This window comes from Salarias fasciatus, chromosome 17 (genome assembly GCF_902148845.1).
Source record: "Salarias fasciatus chromosome 17, fSalaFa1.1, whole genome shotgun sequence".
Lineage (NCBI taxonomy): Eukaryota > Metazoa > Chordata > Actinopteri > Blenniiformes > Blenniidae > Salarias > Salarias fasciatus.
In genome coordinates this window covers 7,228,099-7,249,527 of record NC_043761.1, presented here as the reverse complement: position 1 = coordinate 7,249,527, position 21,429 = coordinate 7,228,099, and the positions used below count along the sequence as shown (strand labels likewise).

The 21,429-nt window shown below is 43.4% G+C and overlaps 1 protein-coding gene across 1 annotated transcript; it reads left to right on the top strand.

Annotated features, from left to right (window-relative positions):
- Nucleotides 1–455: 455 nt before the first annotated feature.
- LOC115404632 (mucin-19) lies at nucleotides 456–20,688 on the top strand. The gene is made up of 40 exons (XM_030114037.1): nucleotides 456–504; nucleotides 1,509–1,734; nucleotides 2,347–2,476; nucleotides 2,572–2,635; nucleotides 4,865–4,990; nucleotides 5,070–5,190; nucleotides 5,298–5,433; nucleotides 5,528–5,605; nucleotides 5,686–5,755; nucleotides 5,829–5,966; nucleotides 6,129–6,278; nucleotides 6,417–6,511; nucleotides 6,626–6,758; nucleotides 7,414–7,657; nucleotides 7,757–7,797; nucleotides 7,939–8,027; nucleotides 8,281–8,435; nucleotides 8,519–8,657; nucleotides 8,796–8,900; nucleotides 9,082–9,276; nucleotides 9,353–9,425; nucleotides 9,508–9,677; nucleotides 9,766–9,922; nucleotides 10,037–10,147; nucleotides 10,318–10,459; nucleotides 10,739–11,358; nucleotides 12,253–12,474; nucleotides 12,563–12,804; nucleotides 12,900–13,086; nucleotides 13,161–13,389; nucleotides 18,564–18,736; nucleotides 18,835–18,904; nucleotides 19,015–19,121; nucleotides 19,218–19,249; nucleotides 19,411–19,564; nucleotides 19,686–19,723; nucleotides 19,815–19,922; nucleotides 20,130–20,169; nucleotides 20,283–20,391; nucleotides 20,520–20,688. The coding sequence occupies exons 1-40, from the start codon at nucleotides 456–458 to the stop codon at nucleotides 20,686–20,688; spliced, it is 5,637 nt and encodes a 1,878-aa protein (XP_029969897.1).
- Nucleotides 20,689–21,429: the final 741 nt, after the last annotated feature.

Here is a 21,429-nt window from a genome sequence, read left to right as displayed (position 1 = left end):
TTCAACGGCTGTCGGTCAAACTGTGTTTGTGTTTTTTCTTTCTTAAACTCTCTTTCTCTCACAATTTCCCACGGGACTACATGTCAGGTGGCAGTTTTCATGCGGTGGAATAGATTTCTTAAACTGCTAAAGCAACATGATAATCACAGTGTGCTTTGAAGCGGGCTGGTTTCCCTGCACTGCGTGATCACTTCCTTGTTTTTCCTTAATCACTATTTAACTGAATGTTTAATCTGATTTTGTTTGCGTTCCGTGCCTCAGTGACAGAATTTTAGGCGTGTGTGTGCGTGTGTGTGTGCGTGTGCGTGTGCGTGTGCGTGTGCGTGTGTGACCAGGGTGGTGATTTGGGTGTCTTACGTGCGGAGGATGCGTATATAAAGCCGGTGATGGGCCGCAGCAGGCGCACCTGCTCCTGGATTCATCTGCTCTCCTGCAGCGAGGGAGCGTCGGGCAGCATGACCCCACAGCAGTGGACGCTGGCCGTCGGCCTGTCGCTGGCCTCAGGTACCCCGCAGAAATATGTCCCCCTATTTTTATGTTCCTGATTTCATCACTGCTGTGATTTCACTCGGCTTGACCTGCTGTTTTTCCTCTAGTTTTTGGAAACATTGCAGCTATGACAACTATAGAAACACAGAAATGTGAGTACAAATAAATAACCGCTGGACATGATTGAGATTAATTCTTTCTTTGCTTGAATCCAACTTTTTAGCCATAGTTTTAAATACATCATGATATCAGAATTTATATCTTAGTCTTATAAAAATGCACTGAGCCTTTATACACATATTTTACTAGTAACACAATCATGATTATGTTTTATGCATAGCATTAAAAATGACTGAGTTTATATGGTTTTCAATGAAAACTGCTTTTCTACAACGTGTTTGTCTATTGCAGGGGTCTGCAACCTTTATGACCAAAAGAACCATTTTAGTGACTACCATAAAGTGAAGTTGTTCTGGAGCCAAAAAGCACATTTAAACATTAAAATGAGGCGAATGCAGCTCATGCAGTTACATACTTGATGTTGATGCACAAACAAAAACTATATCTTTAGAATAGTGAGCATTTTATTACCCTGAACCTATTTTTGTGCCTGATTTTAACAGTTTTGTTCCTTTTTTTCCAGCTTCTTTTTGTTGACAGCTTTGAAATTGTAGTTGTTTAAACCTCTTTTTGAAACAGCTTTGTATGTTTTTTCCTGCCATATTTCATTTTCTTATGCTAGAAATTGTAGACATTTCAGGTTTTTTAAGCGGTTCTACCATTTTTGTTCCCCATTTATTCTGGTTTTGCTGTTTTTCCCAATTTTACTTGTACCTTTTTGAAGCCCTTTTGAACGAAGAGTGACGAATCATATAATAATATAAAAATAAGTTAAATTTTTAATCACGTATCATGTCGTAAAGCCTTCATGGAGCCACCACAGAGACAGGTTGCAGGCCCCTGGTCTATTGTCATGTCGTTAATTGTGTTGAAGTAATGAGACGTTCTAACCCTGGCAGACACTTGCAAGACTTTCGGCAGCGGCGTCGTGAAGCCCTTCGATGGCTCGCACTTCTACGTGTCGTCCGACTGCCCGTTCACCTTCGCCCGCTTCACCCTCAACCGGGTGGAGTGCGACATCGCCATCCGGCGAGGGCCGAGGGGGCTGCTGGCTCACGTGGAGATCATCATCAACAAGATCAAGACCGTCCTGCACGGCGGGGACATCTCTGTGGAGGGCAACAGGTGTGGCCTCAGATCTCAACACAGCCAAACCCTGGAAAACAATATGCACAAATAGAGAAATATCATAGAGGATTTAATTATGAACAACAGATATTTTGGATGTTTAACAGGTCTAGAAGCTTTGACTATGGATAGATATTGATCAAAACGTGAAAAGAATACGTAAAACATGGTTTTGCTTTGAATCTTATGATTCTATTTCATCTCTATATTTCAAATACATTAAATTCAGTTCTAAACTGTGCTTTAATTATACAATTATTAGTCTCCTTTAACATGATTTCACCTTAAAATTTCTAAATTAGAATAATAATGTAAGGAAAAGGCATTTCCCTGACCCTTAGGTCTTTGTCATTTTTGTGGAACTACCAAAACTCATGTCAAATTATTTTAATCAGCTTTCAGCATACATGGTTACCATTGTGAGTGTTTTACAGAAAAAACACCTTGCTCTCTCGAGCTGTTTGAGTTTTCCTGGAAGTGTCACCTTCTACGAGGTGACTTGCCAGATGTTTTGGAGGTTTATGAGTCAGCCATACTTTAAATATCATCATCTATTAACTTTCCACCAAAATTGAGGAAGTGAGGAGATGCATGTTTATTCTTTGGCAGCGTTTCTCTCCCCTACGATCACACCTACCAGCACATTTTCCGGTACGGCATCTACACGAGGCTGAGGAGCTCCCTGCTTCCGCTGTCGGTCACCTGGCACGTGCTCCCCGGGGGGATCGACACTCTGCGGGTGAGAGGTCACGCATCCTGCAGGAGGGCACCTTTAAAGGCGCGGTGCTTCCAAACCGCAGGGCCCCTGAAGCTTCTGGTTAATGTGTCCTGTAGGTGGAGCTGGAGCACGAGCTGAGCGCTGGCGTCGCCGGACTGTGTGGAAAAGACAACCTGGCAGGTGTGATGAATAAATTAAGCCCGGAGGAGGAAGCAGAAAATAATTGTTTTTGTTTCAAATTAAAACATAATGTAGGGGTTGTAAAAGTCTACTCCGTACTTCCAGTAAAACATAAGAGTCTTCTTGTTTCAACCAAACGGGTGTAAAACTTTTTATTTTTTAACTCCATGAACGGCCTCACACAATAACAAGTCCCCGTAGAAACACATCACAAACAATAGTTCCTCTTGTTACAGGGGCGTTTGTCAATGAGTATTCATCACAAGTCTGTCTAACTAGTCTGTTGCGCTTGTGAAATCATGAAATAAGTAAGGTTTAAGAAAGGTACACAATATTTGCTTTGCATTTGTGCGTTAACATTATTTAGGGCTTGAAGCTTTGATACGCATATTATAAAACCAATTTAAGGTAATTTTTTTCAATAAGAAAAAAGTGTGACAGCTTCATCTAAACTACACAAACAGTAAGGGAGCTTGTTTTTGGTAGATGATTTAATATTGTTACAACAGTTATTTTAATTAATAAACCCTCCCCAAATAAATACATTTGGGGAGGGTTCTCTCTCCGTCCACCAGTTTTTCAATGTCTTTGTGTGTCAGTGTGAAAGAGTAGACCGAGCTACAGCCTGATATGGTGATGAAATAGCCAATCCACCACTTTGGTAAGGATTAACAGTCGGTCCCTATTCATTGATCAATTCCAATTCGCTGTCCATGTTGCTGATATATAGCCAATTGACTGTTCTGGTAATGATTAATATTAGGTCACTGTTGACGGATAAATCCAAGGCGCTGTCCATGGTGCTGGAATGGCCAATCCACCATTGTAGCGGGAGTATCAGTTGGTCATTTTATCATTAAAAATCCAAGTCGCTGTCCATGGTGCTGAAATAGCAAATCCATTGTTGCAGTGAAGATTATCAGTGAGTCTCTATTCAATAATGAATTCCAGTTCGCTGTCCATTTTGCTGAAATAACCAATCCACCGTTGTGGTGAAGATTATGAGTGGGTCACTGTTTTAATAAATCCAAGGCACTGTCCATGGTGCTGAAATAGCCAATCCACGGTTGTGGTAAAGGTAACCATTTATTTGAGAAATAATCAGTCTTTTCAATGGTGTCAGAATTATTGCCAGTAGGTATTTCTACAGCAAAGAAATAATCAACCAAACACAAATTTCCCTACTTTTGGTGCATGGTTACTAGTGACACCTGTAAGAAGTGATAAAGACATTTTGAGTTTGCTCTCTTACCTTTTTGTTCTAATAGTTTTAAAGCAAAATGCTAAGAAGCAAAAAGACTGATGATTAAAATCATTGCACTTCAGAGACAAATCTAGACTTGAAATTCAACATAATAGCACCTTCGACAAGGAACTCCTCCAGAAGACTCTGTGCTTGGTGAGAAGAGAGAAGAGAAGAGAGAAGAATTTTTTTTTTTTTTTTTTTTTTTTAGGAGAAGAAAAAAAATGATGTAAGAAAGTGATCAAAAATAAAATGGCTTAATTTTGTGAATTTGCATCAGTTTATAGATCATGAAAAAAACTGCAAGCAGCAGTTGAACTTAAAATTGGTATTTTATGGAACTGTGCAAAAAAAATTTTTTTTATTTTCAGGCAACAGTCAGCAGTTGATTGCGGAAAGCGTTCTCACTGAGGAGACATGTCAAATCCGAGATCCCATAGACACACTGAATTGGGTAAATTTCTGTTTTCAATCACTGTTTTGGTTTAAAATACATTCTGGTAAGGAAAAGAATGAATGAATAATTACTTATGATGACTCTTCTCAAGAATTTTTGTTATTTTTCTGCTATTTCAAGTGATTTTTTTTTACAGTACAGTTTATTGTCACATTTCTGTTGTCTGCATTTCCTTTGACTTTTGGAATAGTTGCACGCACTGTTATAACTGAGTAAATAACCCCTTTGCTGATTTTTGCAGGCATGCAGACACTTCTTTTCCTACACTTTGGACTGTCTACGAGCCAAAACGCCTTCATTTATCCAAATCTGTGAACAGAATAGTCACAGCTTCGAAGAAAGCCCGTACATTCGCTGTGCTTTCTTCAAAGAGGTGGCCGAGCACTGTGGAAACACCAGCTTTGTTTGGGACGTCTGGAGATCCGTGACTGAATGTGGTACAGGATTTGAACTCATTGCCTCACACTCTGCACTGATTTACTTGACATTCCTTATTCTTACCGCTCGATGTGATTTTCTTGGTAAATAGTTCTGCCGACATGCCCTGGAGAACTAGTTTATGTGGAGCAGGGTGCTGCCTTTGTTCCTACCTGCTCCAACCCAAACCCCAGGATCTCCACCCAGGATCTCACCAGCTCCTGCGTTTGCCCACATGGTGAGAACCGTCCACTTGCAAGATTGTTGCTCAGCCCATTTGAATCTAATGTTAAGAGTTATACTAACCTGTATTGCAGGTACGGTGCTGAATGATCATGCAGACTCCTACCAGTGTGTGAAGGTGTCCAGCTGTCCCTGTGAGTTCGCTGGTCGGATGTATTCAACAGGGGACATAAGAAACACGAAATGTCAGTCATGGTAAGCAGGTGGAGAAAATGTCAGGATTGAATGGGGTATCCATGACTTGCAAATTTCCTGATAAAATAAACATTTTCTCCATTTGCAATTCAAATTCCTGTCCTCAGTGTGTGCCATGGCGGGAAGTGGAGCTGCTCTGAAAACTTCTGCCCGCCCAAGTGTCTCATTGAAGGACAGTATGTGACCACGTTCGATGGGAAGCAATACGTTGTTCCTGGTAAATGTACATACATGGCCTCAGAGGTAGATTTTCCTTCTCAGATTTATTGAGTAACATGAATCCAATCTTGCTTGTCTGTGAGTTATGAACTGTTTTTTTATTTCTATGAATGAGCAGAGCACCGACTGGATGGTCACGATAGTGTATTCTAAAAAAGAAGCTTCCCTGAAAATGGTTACTCTCCAGCTGTATCAGGTACAGACTGTTTGTAAAGGCTGACTGTAATAACTTGCAGAGGAGTATGATCTTTGATATATATTCTTTGCAACTGATAGGAAACATTTACATTTGCACACAACATGGTGAAATTTGGAGAGCAGGACATTACCGATCTCCATCAGTCAGGTATGAGTAGAAATATTGATCAGCTTGATTTGGTTATTCATGCAGTGAAATACTGACCTGTGCCCCCTTTCAGATCATGCGCTGGTTTTCTGGCAGTCCTCGATGTATGTTCAGGTCCAAACATCTTTTGGCATGAAGCTCCAAGTCCAGGTGTTTCCTGAAGTCCAGGTTTACATCACACCGCCGTCAAATCACACAGCCATGATCTCAGGCAAGGAAATGACTTCTCCTTTTAAGCAGTATTTAGATCAATGGTTCACATGCTCTATTAAGTCCAGTTCTTCCCTCACAAACTGGATCAAGACCCCGGTTTAGGAACCGCTTTATAACCTGGTCTAGTTGGCTTTGTGACGATACCCAGGCCTTCTTTCAGGTCTGTGCGGCAACAGTAACGGTGACACCACCGACGACTTCACGACCAGCAGCGGGATCGTGGAGAACTCAGCTCAGGCGTTCGCCCTCTCCTGGAGTGTGGGCCCGTGTCCCGTCAACATTCCCCCCACCTGCATCAACACCGACAACGGTACCAGTTCATGTAACATGAGCCTGGATAACAGACTTTTCTTAATCTGTTATAAAAAAATATATATATATATATATATATGGTATGAAATAGTAGACTTTAGGCTGATGTTTTGTTTATTTTTTAATTTTTTTGTAGAAATATATGCAGATGAGAAGTGCTCTATGTTGAACAACCCGGCTGGGATATTTGCCGAGTGCCATGAGCATATCCCGACCGATCAATACCACACAGTAAGAACACTTTCACTCTCCAATCACATCTTAGAAACTCCTCCAGATGTCTACAGATATTCAATTACTGCATACACTGAAAGCAGTTGAAATCAAACCAATCACTGTTTCCAGGCTTGCATCCAAAGAACCTGCAACTGCGGCAGCAATCTGCACCAGTGCTTATGCGTTGCTCTGAGCAGCTACGCCAACGCCTGCGCCCGACTGGGGGTCCAGGTCAAAGACTGGAGGAAGGCGACGAATTGCAGTGAGTGCAGCTTCACTGGAGAAACATTTGTCCTCCTTTTTCCGTCCTCTCCTCAAATGATGTGGCAACTATTTTAAACTTTGACTTGAAATTTTAAATAGAAAAGTAATGAAGTGATCAGATAAGACATTACAAAAATTGACCTTCTTGTGTTAAAAATGGATAAAATTATCAGTTTATTGGCCATTGTTACATTAATTGTTGTTATACCAATAATGCAATTTCTGCTCATTGATTCCTGGAAGCATAAATAACAAAATGTTAGAATCTGACATTCTTTCTAAAGTCTGACATCTACTAAAGTCTGACACACACTCTATTTTAAAAAGCAATTATTCAATGCGTTTCATCAGGTGTGCATGCGAAATACCTTTAATGACCACAAGAGAGAGAGACTTTATTCTCCCCTGATAAATAATTCAGCAGAAGAGGGGATGAAGACCTGAGGGAGGAAAATCTCTCCCATCTCTTCCAGTAAATCACCTCCTGCATAATAAAAACTGCTCACTTAACTCAAACCATGTCACTTAGAAATCTTTTTTTTTTTTTTTTTTTTTTTGTGATCAACAAAAAATTCCCTTTGCACTATGAATGCTAATATATTCACAAAAGGTAAATTGGGATGCCCGTCTCATTTTATTCTCAATATTCACAGCTCTCCAGTGTCCGAAAAACATGCAGTTCTCCTACCAGACGGCGGCCTGCAATCGCACCTGTCGCTCTCTGTCCGGGCCTGATCCCTGCTGCGGGTTGGAGGACGACCCCGTGGAGGGCTGCGGATGTCCAGAGGGAACCCACCTGAACCAGGGACAGACCTGCAGCCCGAAGGCGGAGTGTGTGTGTCACCACCACGGCGGCACCACACCGCCAGGGCCCGTGGTTATAGATGGCCGACAGTGGTGGGTTGATCACTGAAGTGTGGTGTAGTGCTTTAGTAGCTCTACTTTCATTAAAAAAAAAGACTGTTTCACAGTTCAAACATTATGTGTTTTCCAAAGCATCTGTGAGAACGGAGAACTGCGCTGTTCCAAGGATTGTGGTAACTATCACTTTTTCATGAATTGATCCTTTATCGACATTGTTGATCACTGGTTCAACAAAATAACACATTTCCAGTCGGGTTTGACAAAAGACAGTTAATGGTGTAAACAATAAGTAACACACTGATGTTTCTGATCAGGTTGTCGTAATGGAAAGGTGTGTTTTCACTGCTCTGAATATCCGGTTAACACGGCTCTGAAAACCTGCGACAGTCTCAGCAAACCCCTGGTAGGTTTCTCTTCACAAGCACACACCTGCCAAAACATAATGGCCTCTGACAGGTGAAGAAAATAACACTGATCATCCTGTGATCATATCATCCATGGTGCCTGTCGGTGGATATAAACGACATTTTGTTCTTGAAGTGAATGTTTAAAAAAGGAAAAATAGCTCAACCTGTCTTCCAAAACATCAACATTCTTATTCTTGAACCTTGTGATAAGTTGAGGAGAAAAAAAAAGCTGTTTTCTGATTCTCCCAGGGAGCCAACGTGACCTGTGAGAGTGGCTGCTACTGCCCTCACGGTCAGTTTGAGGATCATCGTGGAAACTGTGTTCCCAGGGAGAGCTGCACTTGTGTGTTCAGCGGCAAGATATTCAGCCCGGGACAGCAAGTCAAGACAAACTGTAAAACATGGTAACGCGTTCGGGGCCGCTTCTGTTCCGCTTCGCCCGAAATGCCTAACCCGTTCATAAACTCACAACTTCTGTGACTTACAGCGTGTGTGGGGCGGGACAGTGGCGCTGCGAAGACGAGCCGTGTCCTGGAACGTGTCAGGTTTACGGTAACGGGCAGTACCAGACCTTCGACTCTAAGTGGTATCGCTTCAATGGACACTGTCAGTACACGCTTGTAGAGGTGCGTTCAAGAAACATTACTTTTACTATAAGTTATGAAAAAAAAAGCAGGAAATGAGAGGATGAATATTCATGTCTGCATAAATACACAAATGTTGGATATTGGGTGTAAAGTTTGTATGCATATTTATTTCTTTAGGATTACTGTGGAAAAACAAGTGGGACTTTTTCAGTCAGTGTTGAAAGCGTTCCTTGTTGTGACGAGGCACTGACTTGTTCTCGCTCCATCGTCCTAAATCTGCAGGTAGCCTGAAACTTATCTACACTTAATCTGATCACTGTTTGTTTTAATTTATTCCTAAAGAAATTTGCCATTACTGTTTTCACTCATGCCTGAATATGCACTGGTATAATACAGAATTAAATGCCATTTATCACATTGAGAGGCAATGCTTTCACTCATTTTTGGAAATTTGCCCGTCTAGGATGAAGTCAGCCTGATACTGAGCGACATGAGGGTGACCAAGAAGGTCAACAAAGGCTGGACACTGAATCCAGACTCACTCTACACCATACACACCGTGGGGCTCTATATCCTGATCTCGGTGCCAAGCAGGGGGATAACGCTGATTTGGGACAAGCACACCAGGATCACTGTTGAACTGCATTCATTCTGGAGGGTGAGTCACACACAGCGCTCATTAAATGCACTTATTCACTGAAGTCTTCAGCCGTTTTTCTACTTCTCTTCTGCAGAACAGAGTCTGTGGCCTCTGTGGGAATTTCGACTCCAATGAGATGAATGATCTGCACATGGCTGGCTCCGCGGGTGAATCCTTTACCCTGTTTTTCTTTCTTTCATCACCACTTCAACCATTACGGGTAAAATAAAGTGTAACCTCTCCTCTCAGTCGTGTCCGGTCCGCTGGCGTTTGGCAACAGCTGGAAAGCCGACACGCCTCCTTGTTCTGACGTGACCTCTGAGATATTCCCGTGTGAACGCCACTCGTACTGCTCAGCCTGGGCCCAGCGGCGCTGTCTGATCCTCACCGGGGACACCTTCAGGGAATGCCACTTAAAAGTAAGTCATTCAGGAAAAACGAAAGAAATGTTATAATGACGTTTATTTCTGACGCAGGTTTATTTGTTGTGTTGTAACTACTCCGCAGGTGGATCCGCAGCCCTACTACCATGCCTGTGTGCAGGAGTCCTGCTCCTGTGAGTTCGAAGGGAAGTTCCTGGGCTTCTGCACATCTGTGGCGGCGTATGCAGAGGCCTGCAGCGACCAGGACATCTGCATCGATTGGAGGACGCCAGATTTGTGTCGTAAGTTAATATCTTCATTCAGCTGATGAGCAAGCAGGTGATTTTCCATCTGCTGTTTTGTCTCATATTATTTTGACTTTTCTTTGTTGCTATGCTAATTACATCGCCCCTCAGCGGTATACTGTGACTACTACAACGAGCAGGGTCAGTGCAGCTGGCACTATGAAGCCTGTGGCAAGATGATGACCTGCAGCACAGGAAACTACTTGACTCACAGGCTGGAAGGTAAACAAACTATCACAGTTTCACAGAATTCATTTAAAAGTTAAATATAAAACAAAATGGTCGATCTCTGCTTGTCAGTATTGCTGTTTTATTTAAAGTAAATCTACCATTACAGATGATTGTCATCATATTTGTGTGATATCAATGACGTGTTATTCATTCTCGAAAAGGCTGCTACCCTAGATGTCCAAAAGAGGCGCCGTATTTTGATGAGAACACTGGAAAATGCAGCCCGTTAACCAACTGCACATGTCTTTACAACGAGGTTGTTGTTCAGCCTGATGAGGACGTGAAAATAAGCGACATGGAATGGTATGTGGATACGTTCAAAATGTGTAACTTATATCTCTGTTAATTAGAATAACTGCAGAGGGCGTCACTTTAACTGCTGGATTTTCATTTTATACTTGTCCTTTCTTTATTCAGCACCTGCAAAAATGGAACAATTAAATGTCGTGAGTATGAACGTATTCATTGGTACTGACTACAATTTGATTAATCACATATGTGCAAGAAAATGAGTTGTATTTAAATATTTTTGGTATTGAAGAGTTGAAATCGCATGTGCCTTCGCAGAACCTTCTCCCAAAGCAGCACCCCTTACCACTGCCTTTACTCCAACAGTGCCTCCACCCACAACCACCCCAGCAACCACTTTACCAACAACCACGCCCAGTACAATGACTTCAACTACCAGAGAAACAACTGTACTTTCAACTACAACCACACCAATCGCAACTACTTCAACTACCAGGGAAACAACTACGCTTTCAACTACAACCACACCAACTTCTACCATCGCTACAAACTGGCCAACTTCCACCAGTCCTCCACCCATGACAACTACTTCAACTACCAGGGAAACAACTGTGCTCTCAACTACAACCACACCAATCGCAACTACTTCAACTACCAAAGAAACAACTACGCTCTCAACTACAACCACACCAACGACAACGATCGCAACTTCTACCACCGACGGGCCAACTTCCACCACTGCTCCACCCACGATGACTACCTCAACTACCAGAGAAACAACTGTACTTTCAACTACAACCACACCAATCGCAACCACTTCAACTACCAAAGAAACAACTACGCTTTCAACTACAACCACACCAACGACAACGATCGCAACTTCTACCACCGACGGGCCAACTTCCACCACTGCTCCACCCACGATAACTACCTCAACTACCAGAGAAACAACTGTACTTTCAACTACAACCACACCAACAACAACAATTGCAACTTCTTCAGTCACCACTGAAACATGGTCAACAGAACCCAGCACCATTTCAACAAAAACTTCAGCTACCACTCAAGCGACATCCTCTTCACCAGCGCTGACCACTACAAGGCCTTCTTCCATCCCTCCGACAGCTTCAACTACCGCTGAAACATTTTTTACAAGCCCCAGCGTCACAGCTACATCACTGACACCCTTCACAAATGCTTCAACAACTGAAAATTGGTCAACCGTGCACCCTGGCACAAGTGCACCACCAACTACTGCATCTCCGACAGCAGCGAGCACTACCAGTACACCGACAACCACCACCTCATCAACATCTTCAACTGCTCCTACCACACAAGCTACATCAATAACAAACACCACTGGATACTCAACAGAGCACACAGATGCGCCTACATCTGAAGCTCCTTCCACCTCTTCCACAGGTTTAAGTACTTTATTGACCAATGCTACAACCACACCAACGACTAAAACTGAGTCCACGACCACATTGGCATCAACCGCTTCCTCCACAACTCAAGGATCAAAACCTACAGAGCCGCCAGTAATAACATTTTCACCGAGTGCAGCTACGAGCCCTGTAACCTCAAGTCAGATTGTCTTTACCAGCACACAATCAACAACGTCATCGTCAACAAAACAAACCATTTTTACCACCTCAGAAGGAACAACACATCATGCTTCAACAGCTACAACAGGAGGGTTTACGTCGACATCCAAGTCTTTCCCAAATGGGACAACAGAACCTCCCTCAACATCGGGTATGTTCCATGTAGTTGTTCTTCCTGTTACTCTGTTTTTGCACAATACAGTGAGTTCGCCAAATTCACTAAATTCGTGTCTTCTACAGTTGTGCCAACCACACCACCAGAATGTAAATGCAAAGACCTAAAGAGGAAGAAAAGCTGGCACTGTGGTGAGAAATGGACAGAGGACTGCTTCGTGAAAAAATGCATAAATGACAAGATTGAGTTGACTCCAGTGGATTGTCCTGAAACCACGATTCCCACCTGCCCCAGAGGTCAAGCTACAAAGGTCTCAGATGGATGCTGTGAAACATGGAAATGTGACTGTAAGCATGCACCTTTTTGATTTCAACTCTTTTATATTACTTTCTCTTAATAAGCACTGCAGTAACCATTGATTCTGTCTGTTCCCAGGTCAGTGTGAGCTGTACGGTGATCCCCACTATATTTCTTTCCAAGGAGTAGCGTTTGATTTCCTTGATGACTGCACCTACACTCTTGTTGAAGAGCGATTGCCACAACATAATCTGACCATTGTGGTGGATAACTTTTACTGTATTGCCGGCCTGGATGGCTCCTGCGCTAAAGGCATCGTACTGAGATATCAGAACAGCATAGCTTCACTCAGTATTAGTCCAAAAAAGTTTGCAGTGCAGGTAAGAAATACATCAATTTCTCTATTGAATAAATACCCATTAATTCATTTTTTTCCTTCATTAGTTGCTTTGCATACTGATTTTTCCAACCTCAGGCCACTTTGAACAATGTGACCATCGAGCCGCCGTATGAAGAGCATGGCTTTAGATTTGAGACCACAGGGTACCAGGTCTCACTTTATCTCCCAGAGATCCGCTCTTACGTCTCCCTGACACCGTCTTACACCGTGGTGGTCAATCTGGCCATGGAGCACTTTGTCAATAACACCCAGGGACAATGTGGTGAGTACAAGGAAGCACAAGTTATAGGTTCCTGACATGATTTAGCATTGAGGTTTCTCTATCTCCCATCCCAGGTGTGTGTGGTGGTCCATCATGTGTACGGAAAGGAGGGCAAATTGAAGACGACGACTGCTGTGATAAAACGTCTTATGACTGGGTGTATCCTGACCATTCCAAGCCACAGTGTGCTTCTGCACCCAGAGACGTACCTTGTGTTCCCAGTTCAACGTCAGAACCCCCTTACACACCTAGATCCCCCACCGCCTGCCCTCCGAACCCTCTGTGTGACCTGCTGCAGCATCCGTAAGCTCTTTACATTATCAATAATTACTCTTTTCCTTTAGCTTTTTATTCTCACTTGCTTTATCTAATGTTTCAGGATTTAAATGATTTTAAATGTGGATTTTGTTTCATAGTGTTGTTCTTCCATAGTTAATGGAACATAAAGCGACCCATAAATGAATGTTACAATGTGAAAAACCCCCCAAAACACTTGAACTCTGAACTACATGCCAGACTTTCGATAATATCATAATACATCTCAAATTAAAACATGATAAAATAAACAGGCCTTACGACTATAAAGAAATCGAGGTCTTTGGTGGTCTAGAAACTTTCACTTTGAAATTTACTGAGTCTGAATATGTAGCTTGTAACCTTTTGTTTTTTTCACAGAAGATAAATTGCTTAATTTTGTCAAATTGAATTACCAGTATATTAATTAATGCAAAAGCCAAAGTACCTCTTTCTCTTAGAAAGTTTAAAAGTCATGCCTGTTCTACATGTGGTTTTATTTGAATTTGCCTCTATTCATTGTATCAAATATTTAATAACTTATCAGATCAGATGAGACAGAGTAACAAAAATGACTTTGACCACAACAAAAATATTGGTTTGTTCCAATGGAATAATGTAACCTTATTATTTTACATTTGAGAAAACACAATGTTTTGTTGAAAAGAAAAGGACAGCTCTTATGAGTGATAACACGTTGCAGTTTTGACCGTCTAAGCAAAATACACCAATCATACCATACCATGTAACATGTAACAACTGTTTGACATTTCAGAGAGCACAACCTATTATAATAGGACATTTCCTAAATAACAACTAGTTTTAATTGGAAAGAAAGAAGGACACAAAGGTGGAGTTCTAATAAGTTTATTAGATGAAAAAGTTCCAAAACACATGAGGTCACAAGGGGTCAAAACGCACACAAGGTTTTTGTGACAGTGAAGGCTCGTCCAGACTTCACATGTCCGCGTGGGTCCACGTTGCACATTGGTCCCTGTGACGTAAAAATCGTCATGAATTCCCGTCCGCTAGTGTCCGTGCAGATCGATCCGCGGACATTCGCGTGCAGCCCAAATTTTGTGACCGCGTTGCGCGTAGGCGTCGGTCGCGCCGGTATACGCATGCGCCAGAGCGCCACAGCAAACAAAACACGAAATACGCTAACTTTGAAAAGTCACTGTGTGAAGCCGTCAGGCTGTAGTTCCATCTACAAAGACATCGAGAGAGTGAAAAACTCAGGGACGGAGAGAGCAGACTCTGTCAGGTGGGATGAAACGGTCTGCCTACAGAAGTGAAAGTATCAAATCGCTTGGGCGCCGCCCCCGTGATTCAGAAACAGAAAAAAAGGCTAAATAAATCGTAATACTAACTGATAATGTACTGACAATGCATGTGCTTCATTTTCTATAAATAATCTGTAATAAAGGAGTAGATAAACAGTCTGTAGGGCCAGAAAAGCTTCTTGAGGACGCGTGGATCAGTGCGCCTGCATGGAACACGCACCGCTGAGCCCAAAATGTAGCATTGGTGAAACCGCGTGCGCATCGGTGGTGCACGGACGCGGACACACGGACATGTGAAGCATGGACGAGGCTTGAGAACACGAAGAAAGCAGGTGGGATTAACGACACACACAAGACAAATGCTGCCCGACACAGACAGGGGATCTGATGGGATCCTGACATTTTTGTTAACTTCAGTATTCAACTATTCTTAAAATGTATAAAAACCTGATGCAAGGAATATGCTACAACAACACCCACCCCCCCACCCCCCACCCCATCACCACCACCAACCCCCACACACCCCTTGCACTCAACTTACACCCAACAGCGCAAACTCTGAGAGGCGGACCACCCAGACCTAGGAACGTCTAGCAGCTAGGTACGAGACCTGCAACTACGAACTGGAGACAACATGAGGAAATGGGGGCTTGGAAACAAGACCACAAGCTGGGGGCTTAGGGGCTGGGGAATGAAGATTTGATAGAGGCCCGGAGACAGCTGCGTTGGAGAATGAAGGATTAGAGGAGGCCGGGAGCGAGCTGGGCCGGAGACTGAGGGATTGGAGGAACCCCGAGGTGGCCTGCATGGCAGAATGAAGACTGGAAGGAGCCCCGGACCAAGGTGTACCAGAGAATGAAGACTTGGAGGAGGACCGGATCCAGCTGTGCTTGAGGATGAATACTGGGAGGAGGCCCTCGGCCAGCGGCGCCGAACATGGGGTACTTGGAAACCTGGAGCCATCTGTGCTTGAGACTGGAGGCTTGGAACCCTGGCACCAGCCCCGGAGACTATAGAATTGGAGGTCCTGGGCCAGCGCCCAGGAGACTGGAGACTGGAGACTTGACGACCTGGAGCCCTCTCTGTTGGAGACTGGAGACCTGCAGGCCCTGTGCCAGCTGCATCCAATACTGGGGATTTGGAGGCCCGGGGCAAGCTGTGTGACCGAGCCTGGGGACTTGGAGACCTGGGCCCAGCAGCACTGGAAACTGGAGAATTGGAAGCCGGAACCCAGTTGCGCTGTTCACTTGGAAGCCTGGGACCAACCGTGTCAGAGACTGTAGGCTCGGAGGTCAGGAGACTCCTGCGCTGATGACTGGAGACTTGGAGGCCCTGGCCCGGCTGTGATGGAGACTGGAGACTTGGAGGACCTGTGCCAGCTGGGTCCAAGACTGGAGAATTGGAGGCCCAGGGCAAGCTGTGTGACCGAGACTGGAGATTTGGAGACCTTGTGCCACCTTCTTCAAAGACTGGAGACTCGGAGGCCCGGGACAAGCTGTGCAACCGAGACTGGAGACTTGGAGGTCCAGAGAGAGCTGCACTGGAGACTGGAGACCTGGAGGCCTGGAGCAAGCTGCATTGGTCACTAGAGATTTGAATGCCCGGAGCCATAGATTCCTGTACCGGAACCTGGAGAGGTGGAGACCCTGTGCTTTGAGATTTGGAGGCCTGAACCTGGAGACCTGGAGCCCGGGTACGACCTGTGCCCAAGACTGCAGGTCGGGAGGCCTGGGACGAGCTTCCCTGGAGATTGGAACCTTGGAGGCCTGGTGTCAGTTGCATCTGAGACTGGAGACTTGGATGCCTGGATCCAGTTGCACCAGAGATTGGACACATGGAGGCCTGAGGCCGGTTGCATCTGAGATTGGAGACTTGGAGGCCTGGACCCCGTTGCACCAAAGACTGGAGACTTGGAGGCCCACCAGACATTGGACACATCGATGCCTGAGACCAACTGCTCCCTAGACTGGAGACTTGGAGGGCTGGGGACAGCTGCCATGGAGACTGGAAACTTAGAGGCGTATCGCCAGCTGTGCCCAAAACTGGACAGTTAGATCCTAGGATCCAGTTGCTCCCAAGACTCGAAACTTGAAGGCCCGGAGCCAGCGGTGCCGCAGCCTGGACACTTGGGGGCCTCCAGCCAGCTGCACCGGAGCGAGGACAGCTGTGCCAGAGGCTGGAGACTTGGTGGGCCGGAATCAGATACACCGGACTCTGGAGACTTGGAGACCCGTAACAGACTGCCCTGGAAACTGGAGAGTTGAACCCTTGGCGCCATCTGTGCCGAAGACGGGACACTTGGAGGCCTGGAACCAACTGCGCACGAAATTGGACACTTTGAGGCCTGGGTGCAGCTACATTGAAGCTTGGAGACCTGGAGGGCCAGGGCCGGGTGTGCCTCAGACTTGGGAGAGCCAAGACACCTGGACGGTGTCGTGGTCTTGCTGGGTGTCCGGCGGTGGTGACATTTCGGAGCTGGTACAGACGCGAGTCTGCTGGGTCCATCGCGTACTCAGATCGTATTGGCATGACCATGGTTGAACCTAAATGCAGACGGACAAAGGGATTGAGTTCTGGTCAGTGTATTGGATTAAAAAGTCCAAAAGCACATAAGGCATGGGATCCAGACAGCAACAAGAGGCTATATCATGAGTAAGGCTGGATGATATGCTTCTTTCCCGATTCGATTTATTTACGATATTTTGGGGTGGTAGTTCAATTTAATTTGCGATTCTTCGATTCTGACATTTTTTTTAATTAGCTTTAGCACCAGATCATGTGAAAAAGTTTATTGATGATATCTACAGATTGTATGAGGAGTCAAATTTGCCCCCCGAAATGAACATAACATCTGAGTCTAATTTGTTTTACTTTGAACGTTCTTTTCATTAGCTTTGACTATGTAAAAACGAAGCAAAAACAAAAGCATAAAATGTGTAGTTTTCTGACAACCCAGCCATATCATCCTCATGTCTTCTCAAACTACTGTAAATTCAAAAGATAAATTCAAAAGAAAAAGCACTGTCACAAACAAACATGACTTAACTATATTGCAATTTACATAACTAGTCAAACTAAAACTATATTCATAATAAAGTATACTAGTTGTACTCATGGTATACTTGTTCATCAAAGTGTACTTAATAATATCAATCTGGAGTAAAATTATTTTTGGTAAGAGAAGTATTTTTACAAATAAAGCCTTTCTACCAGAATGAACTTAGACATACTGAAGTGAACTGCTCCCTTTATCTGCACACAACACAAATGGCATCACTTAAATTAACGTACTCCATCATAAAGTAATCTTCAACCCTCCTTTCAAAGCTTTTCAAAGAGTTTACATATAACTTACCACATTTCCAATTTTCTGATGCTTGAGGACATATCTTGCGAAAACTAAATTGCATGTCTGAGTATTTGTGCATTCGAAATAATCCGACCATAAAATTCAAAATCATTCAGACTGGATGTCTTACTTACCACAACTCAGAGGTGAATTGCTCATGAGCTACTGGAGTTCTGCAGATGCAGAGTCCTGGAAAATGGCAGAGGTGTTGTGAGTTTGGCTGAAAACTTCATAATCACAATTTAAATACTCCTGAGAATGCTTTAAAATAGCTGCAGAAGAGGATTGGAGGAGGACTTGAAAGGTTTTTGTTGTGAAAAAAAAAGATATTTGAACAAAAAAAAAAAATCATTTTAAAATTGCCAATCAAAAAAAATCCCGATACTTATGTGACTTGATTTTTTTTCTCCTCCCCAATTGAAAAATTGTCCCCAAAAAAGTATGATTGTACATAATCTGTAACGTAATTCAAAAATGCAACAGCAGTTTATTGAGCCATTTCTCACATTCTTCCAACAAATAACAAAATATCCAAATCTCTGTTTTCCCAGGGTGTTTGAAAACTGTAGCACAGTTGTCAATCTGAACCTGAAGAAGAAGAACTGCGAGTTTGATTCGTGCAGATCTCCAAATGTGTCGTGCTCGTCTCTGGAACAAGCTGCTGAGGAGTGCAAGAAAGCTGGTTTCTGTATCGACTGGAGAACGCTCACTAACGGACGCTGTGGTATGCACATAGGAAACAGTAAATGTCAATTATCAATCATCCTTTTTGATTTCCTTGTCGAAATCTTTCAAAATGTGAAAGTGTTTGTCATCTTTCAGATGTATCGTGCCCAGAAGGACTGATTTACAAATACTGCTCGGATACGCTGGATGATTTCTGCTATGGAGGGTTTGCTGACTTCATAGATAAACTAAACTGTTTTTAGTGAAAACCTATTTATTTATTGGTTCTCAAAACCTTTTCCTCTTTTTTTTTCCTCCTTTTGTTTGGATGAACAGTGCAGTCCATGAAGGGGCTCAGATTGAAAAGAGAGAAGGTTGCTTCTGCCCCAGCGGCCTGCGCAGGGCAGCAAATCACTCTCAGCTGTGTGTGGCTGAATGTATCTGTGAGTGAAACACCCACACATGTCACACTGGGAAATTGTTTTCAATCTAAAAGGGTCAATTTAAGTGAAAATTTCCCTATTTCTCCCTTCATACAGATTGTAAAGGACCAAAGGGAGAGCCCAAACTAGTAAGTATTTCGTTTTCCATCATTATTACTGGTTTCAAAACAGTTAAATACACAATTTGACACAAAGTAGCAATATGCCCCCTGAAAGAATCCTTCAATCTCACGTTGTCTGAAATAAAATCACATGACGTTTTAAGAATAGTTTTGTGCATTTTGTGCAGCCCGGTGAGGTTTGGGAGTCCAACTGCATGCTGTGTACCTGTAACAACCGGACTAGGAGCGAAGAGTGTGTTCTGAAGCCTCCTGGACCGGTCCCTCAGTGTCCTCCGGGCACGGTTCTGGTCAACGACGGGTGCTGTGGGGGACAGACTTGTGGTAAAGACCGTTCTCTCACACTTATAACTTTACATTTTACAAAGACCTCATGAGCATGATTGGTCATAATAAAATCTCATTTGCCTCACTGTAACACCACATGTATCATCACCTGTTTCAGTTGAAAAAAACTGCACTTATAATGGGAAGACCTACAAGGTAAATGGTGTCTAATGGTTTTTTAATACAGATGTTTTGAACTTTAAAAGGAGACGATGCTGCTCAGTGTGACGTGTGTCTCTGTGTGTAGGTGGGAGACCGATGGAGAGACGCTGCACGTCCATGCAAGTCATTCAGCTGCAGCACAGACGGCATTGAGACTGAAACTAAAGTCTGTCCCCATGAGAACTGCCCACAGGTACTTCACTTTAAACTTCATACTTTTATTATTCGTTATGGAGCCAAGTTTTTTTCACCAAGAGGCCTCTTTGATTTTTGTGGTTGTGGTTTTCTCACATTTTATCGGATATTCTACAAAATGTTTCAGGTCTTCAATTGAATATGTGATGGATAATAACATTAAAGCTCAATAAACCGACTCACAATGATCTGATTTGTTCTCCAGGAGGAGAGAATCTGGGATGATGAACACTGCTCCTTCACATGTGAGTCACAAAGAGAACAGACTGAATCGAACAGACACAAAACATATAAAGTCGTAGGTGATAAACTCATGCTCGCCTCACTTGACCTTGTATTTTGTCTTTTCTAAATCTAGGCAATAACGTCTGCGCTCCCAAAATGTCCAACATCAGTGTCACCATAGAAAACTGCACCACTGTTGTAGAGATGCCTGTGTGTCGGGGGCAGTGTGAGTCTGAGCCCAGGTGAGAGGAAGCCAACACCTGACTGCACCATGTTGTAACTCTGTCAATAAAGTCCAAACAGGAACAACAGTCTATCTTTGAAACATGCAGTCTCTCTGTAAAGCCATCTCTCCTCATGTGGCCTCCAGACTGGTGCTGTTCGGTGACCTGCAGATCGAGCAGCCCAGTAACTGCTGTCGGGAGAAGAGCTCTGAGAGGAGGTCGGTGACCCTGCACTGCCTCGACCTCTCCACCAGGCACTACACCTACAAGCACCTCACCGCCTGTGAATGCAGAGCCTGTAAGATGTGGCACTGAACGGAAAAGACCAGTCACTGCGATGTATCCATTCACATTTAAATCTACGAAATCAAACCGAAAATGCAGGTGAACTGTTTTTGATTAACAGTGATTAATTTGATGATTGAAGTGGAACAAGTGACCGTCGGGATCATTGTAAAGAAGAATCCAAACATCAGATTGTTCACCAACTGATAGGGAATGTGAGCTGGGGTTAGACCCTCGTTAGATAAGTTTTACACCCCTGATGTGTTGTTGCAACAGATAACCAAGATCCTGCATGAGGGGGGGCTCTGTTCCACTCTCACACACATAGATTGCCTCAGTTTGAGTGCGTTTGCAGGTGATCAGCTAACAGGAGTTCACTGAGTTCAAAAAGCTGCAGGAATTATTCTATATTTGCCTTTTATATCATCTGATTTCACTTGTGCACACAGTCTGTTGATATTGATTGTTTATTCTCCATCAGTGGGTCTTTGTTTGTTGTCACTGTAACTAAGAAAGTCTTCTTCATGATTCTGCAGGTTAAATATGAATAAATGAATGAAAATTTGTGCCAAAAAATGTGTTTTTTTTTTTAAGGAACAAGTTCCTCATGACAGTGTCATTTAGTCTAAATCCGCACATGTATTCATATATGTAGCTGAAAGATGTCGAAAAAAGAAACATTTTAATACATTATTTAATATAAACTCAATAAGGCACAACAATGTCCTTAAATTTAGCTACATTGTTGTTAAATGTATCAGTTGCTGGGAT

What these genes read in the sequence shown, in the direction of transcription:
- LOC115404632 (XM_030114037.1), top strand. Translation starts at nt 456, where the DNA reads ATGACCCCACAGCAGTGGACGCTGGCCGTCGGCCTGTCGCTGGCCTCA. An exon ending in AACACGAAATGTCAGTCATG is followed by an intron (nt 5,191 to 5,297) that starts GTAAGCAGGTGG and finishes TCCTGTCCTCAG; the next exon opens with TGTGTGCCATGGCGGGAAGT. An exon ending in TACCGATCTCCATCAGTCAG is followed by an intron (nt 5,756 to 5,828) that starts GTATGAGTAGAA and finishes GCCCCCTTTCAG; the next exon opens with ATCATGCGCTGGTTTTCTGG.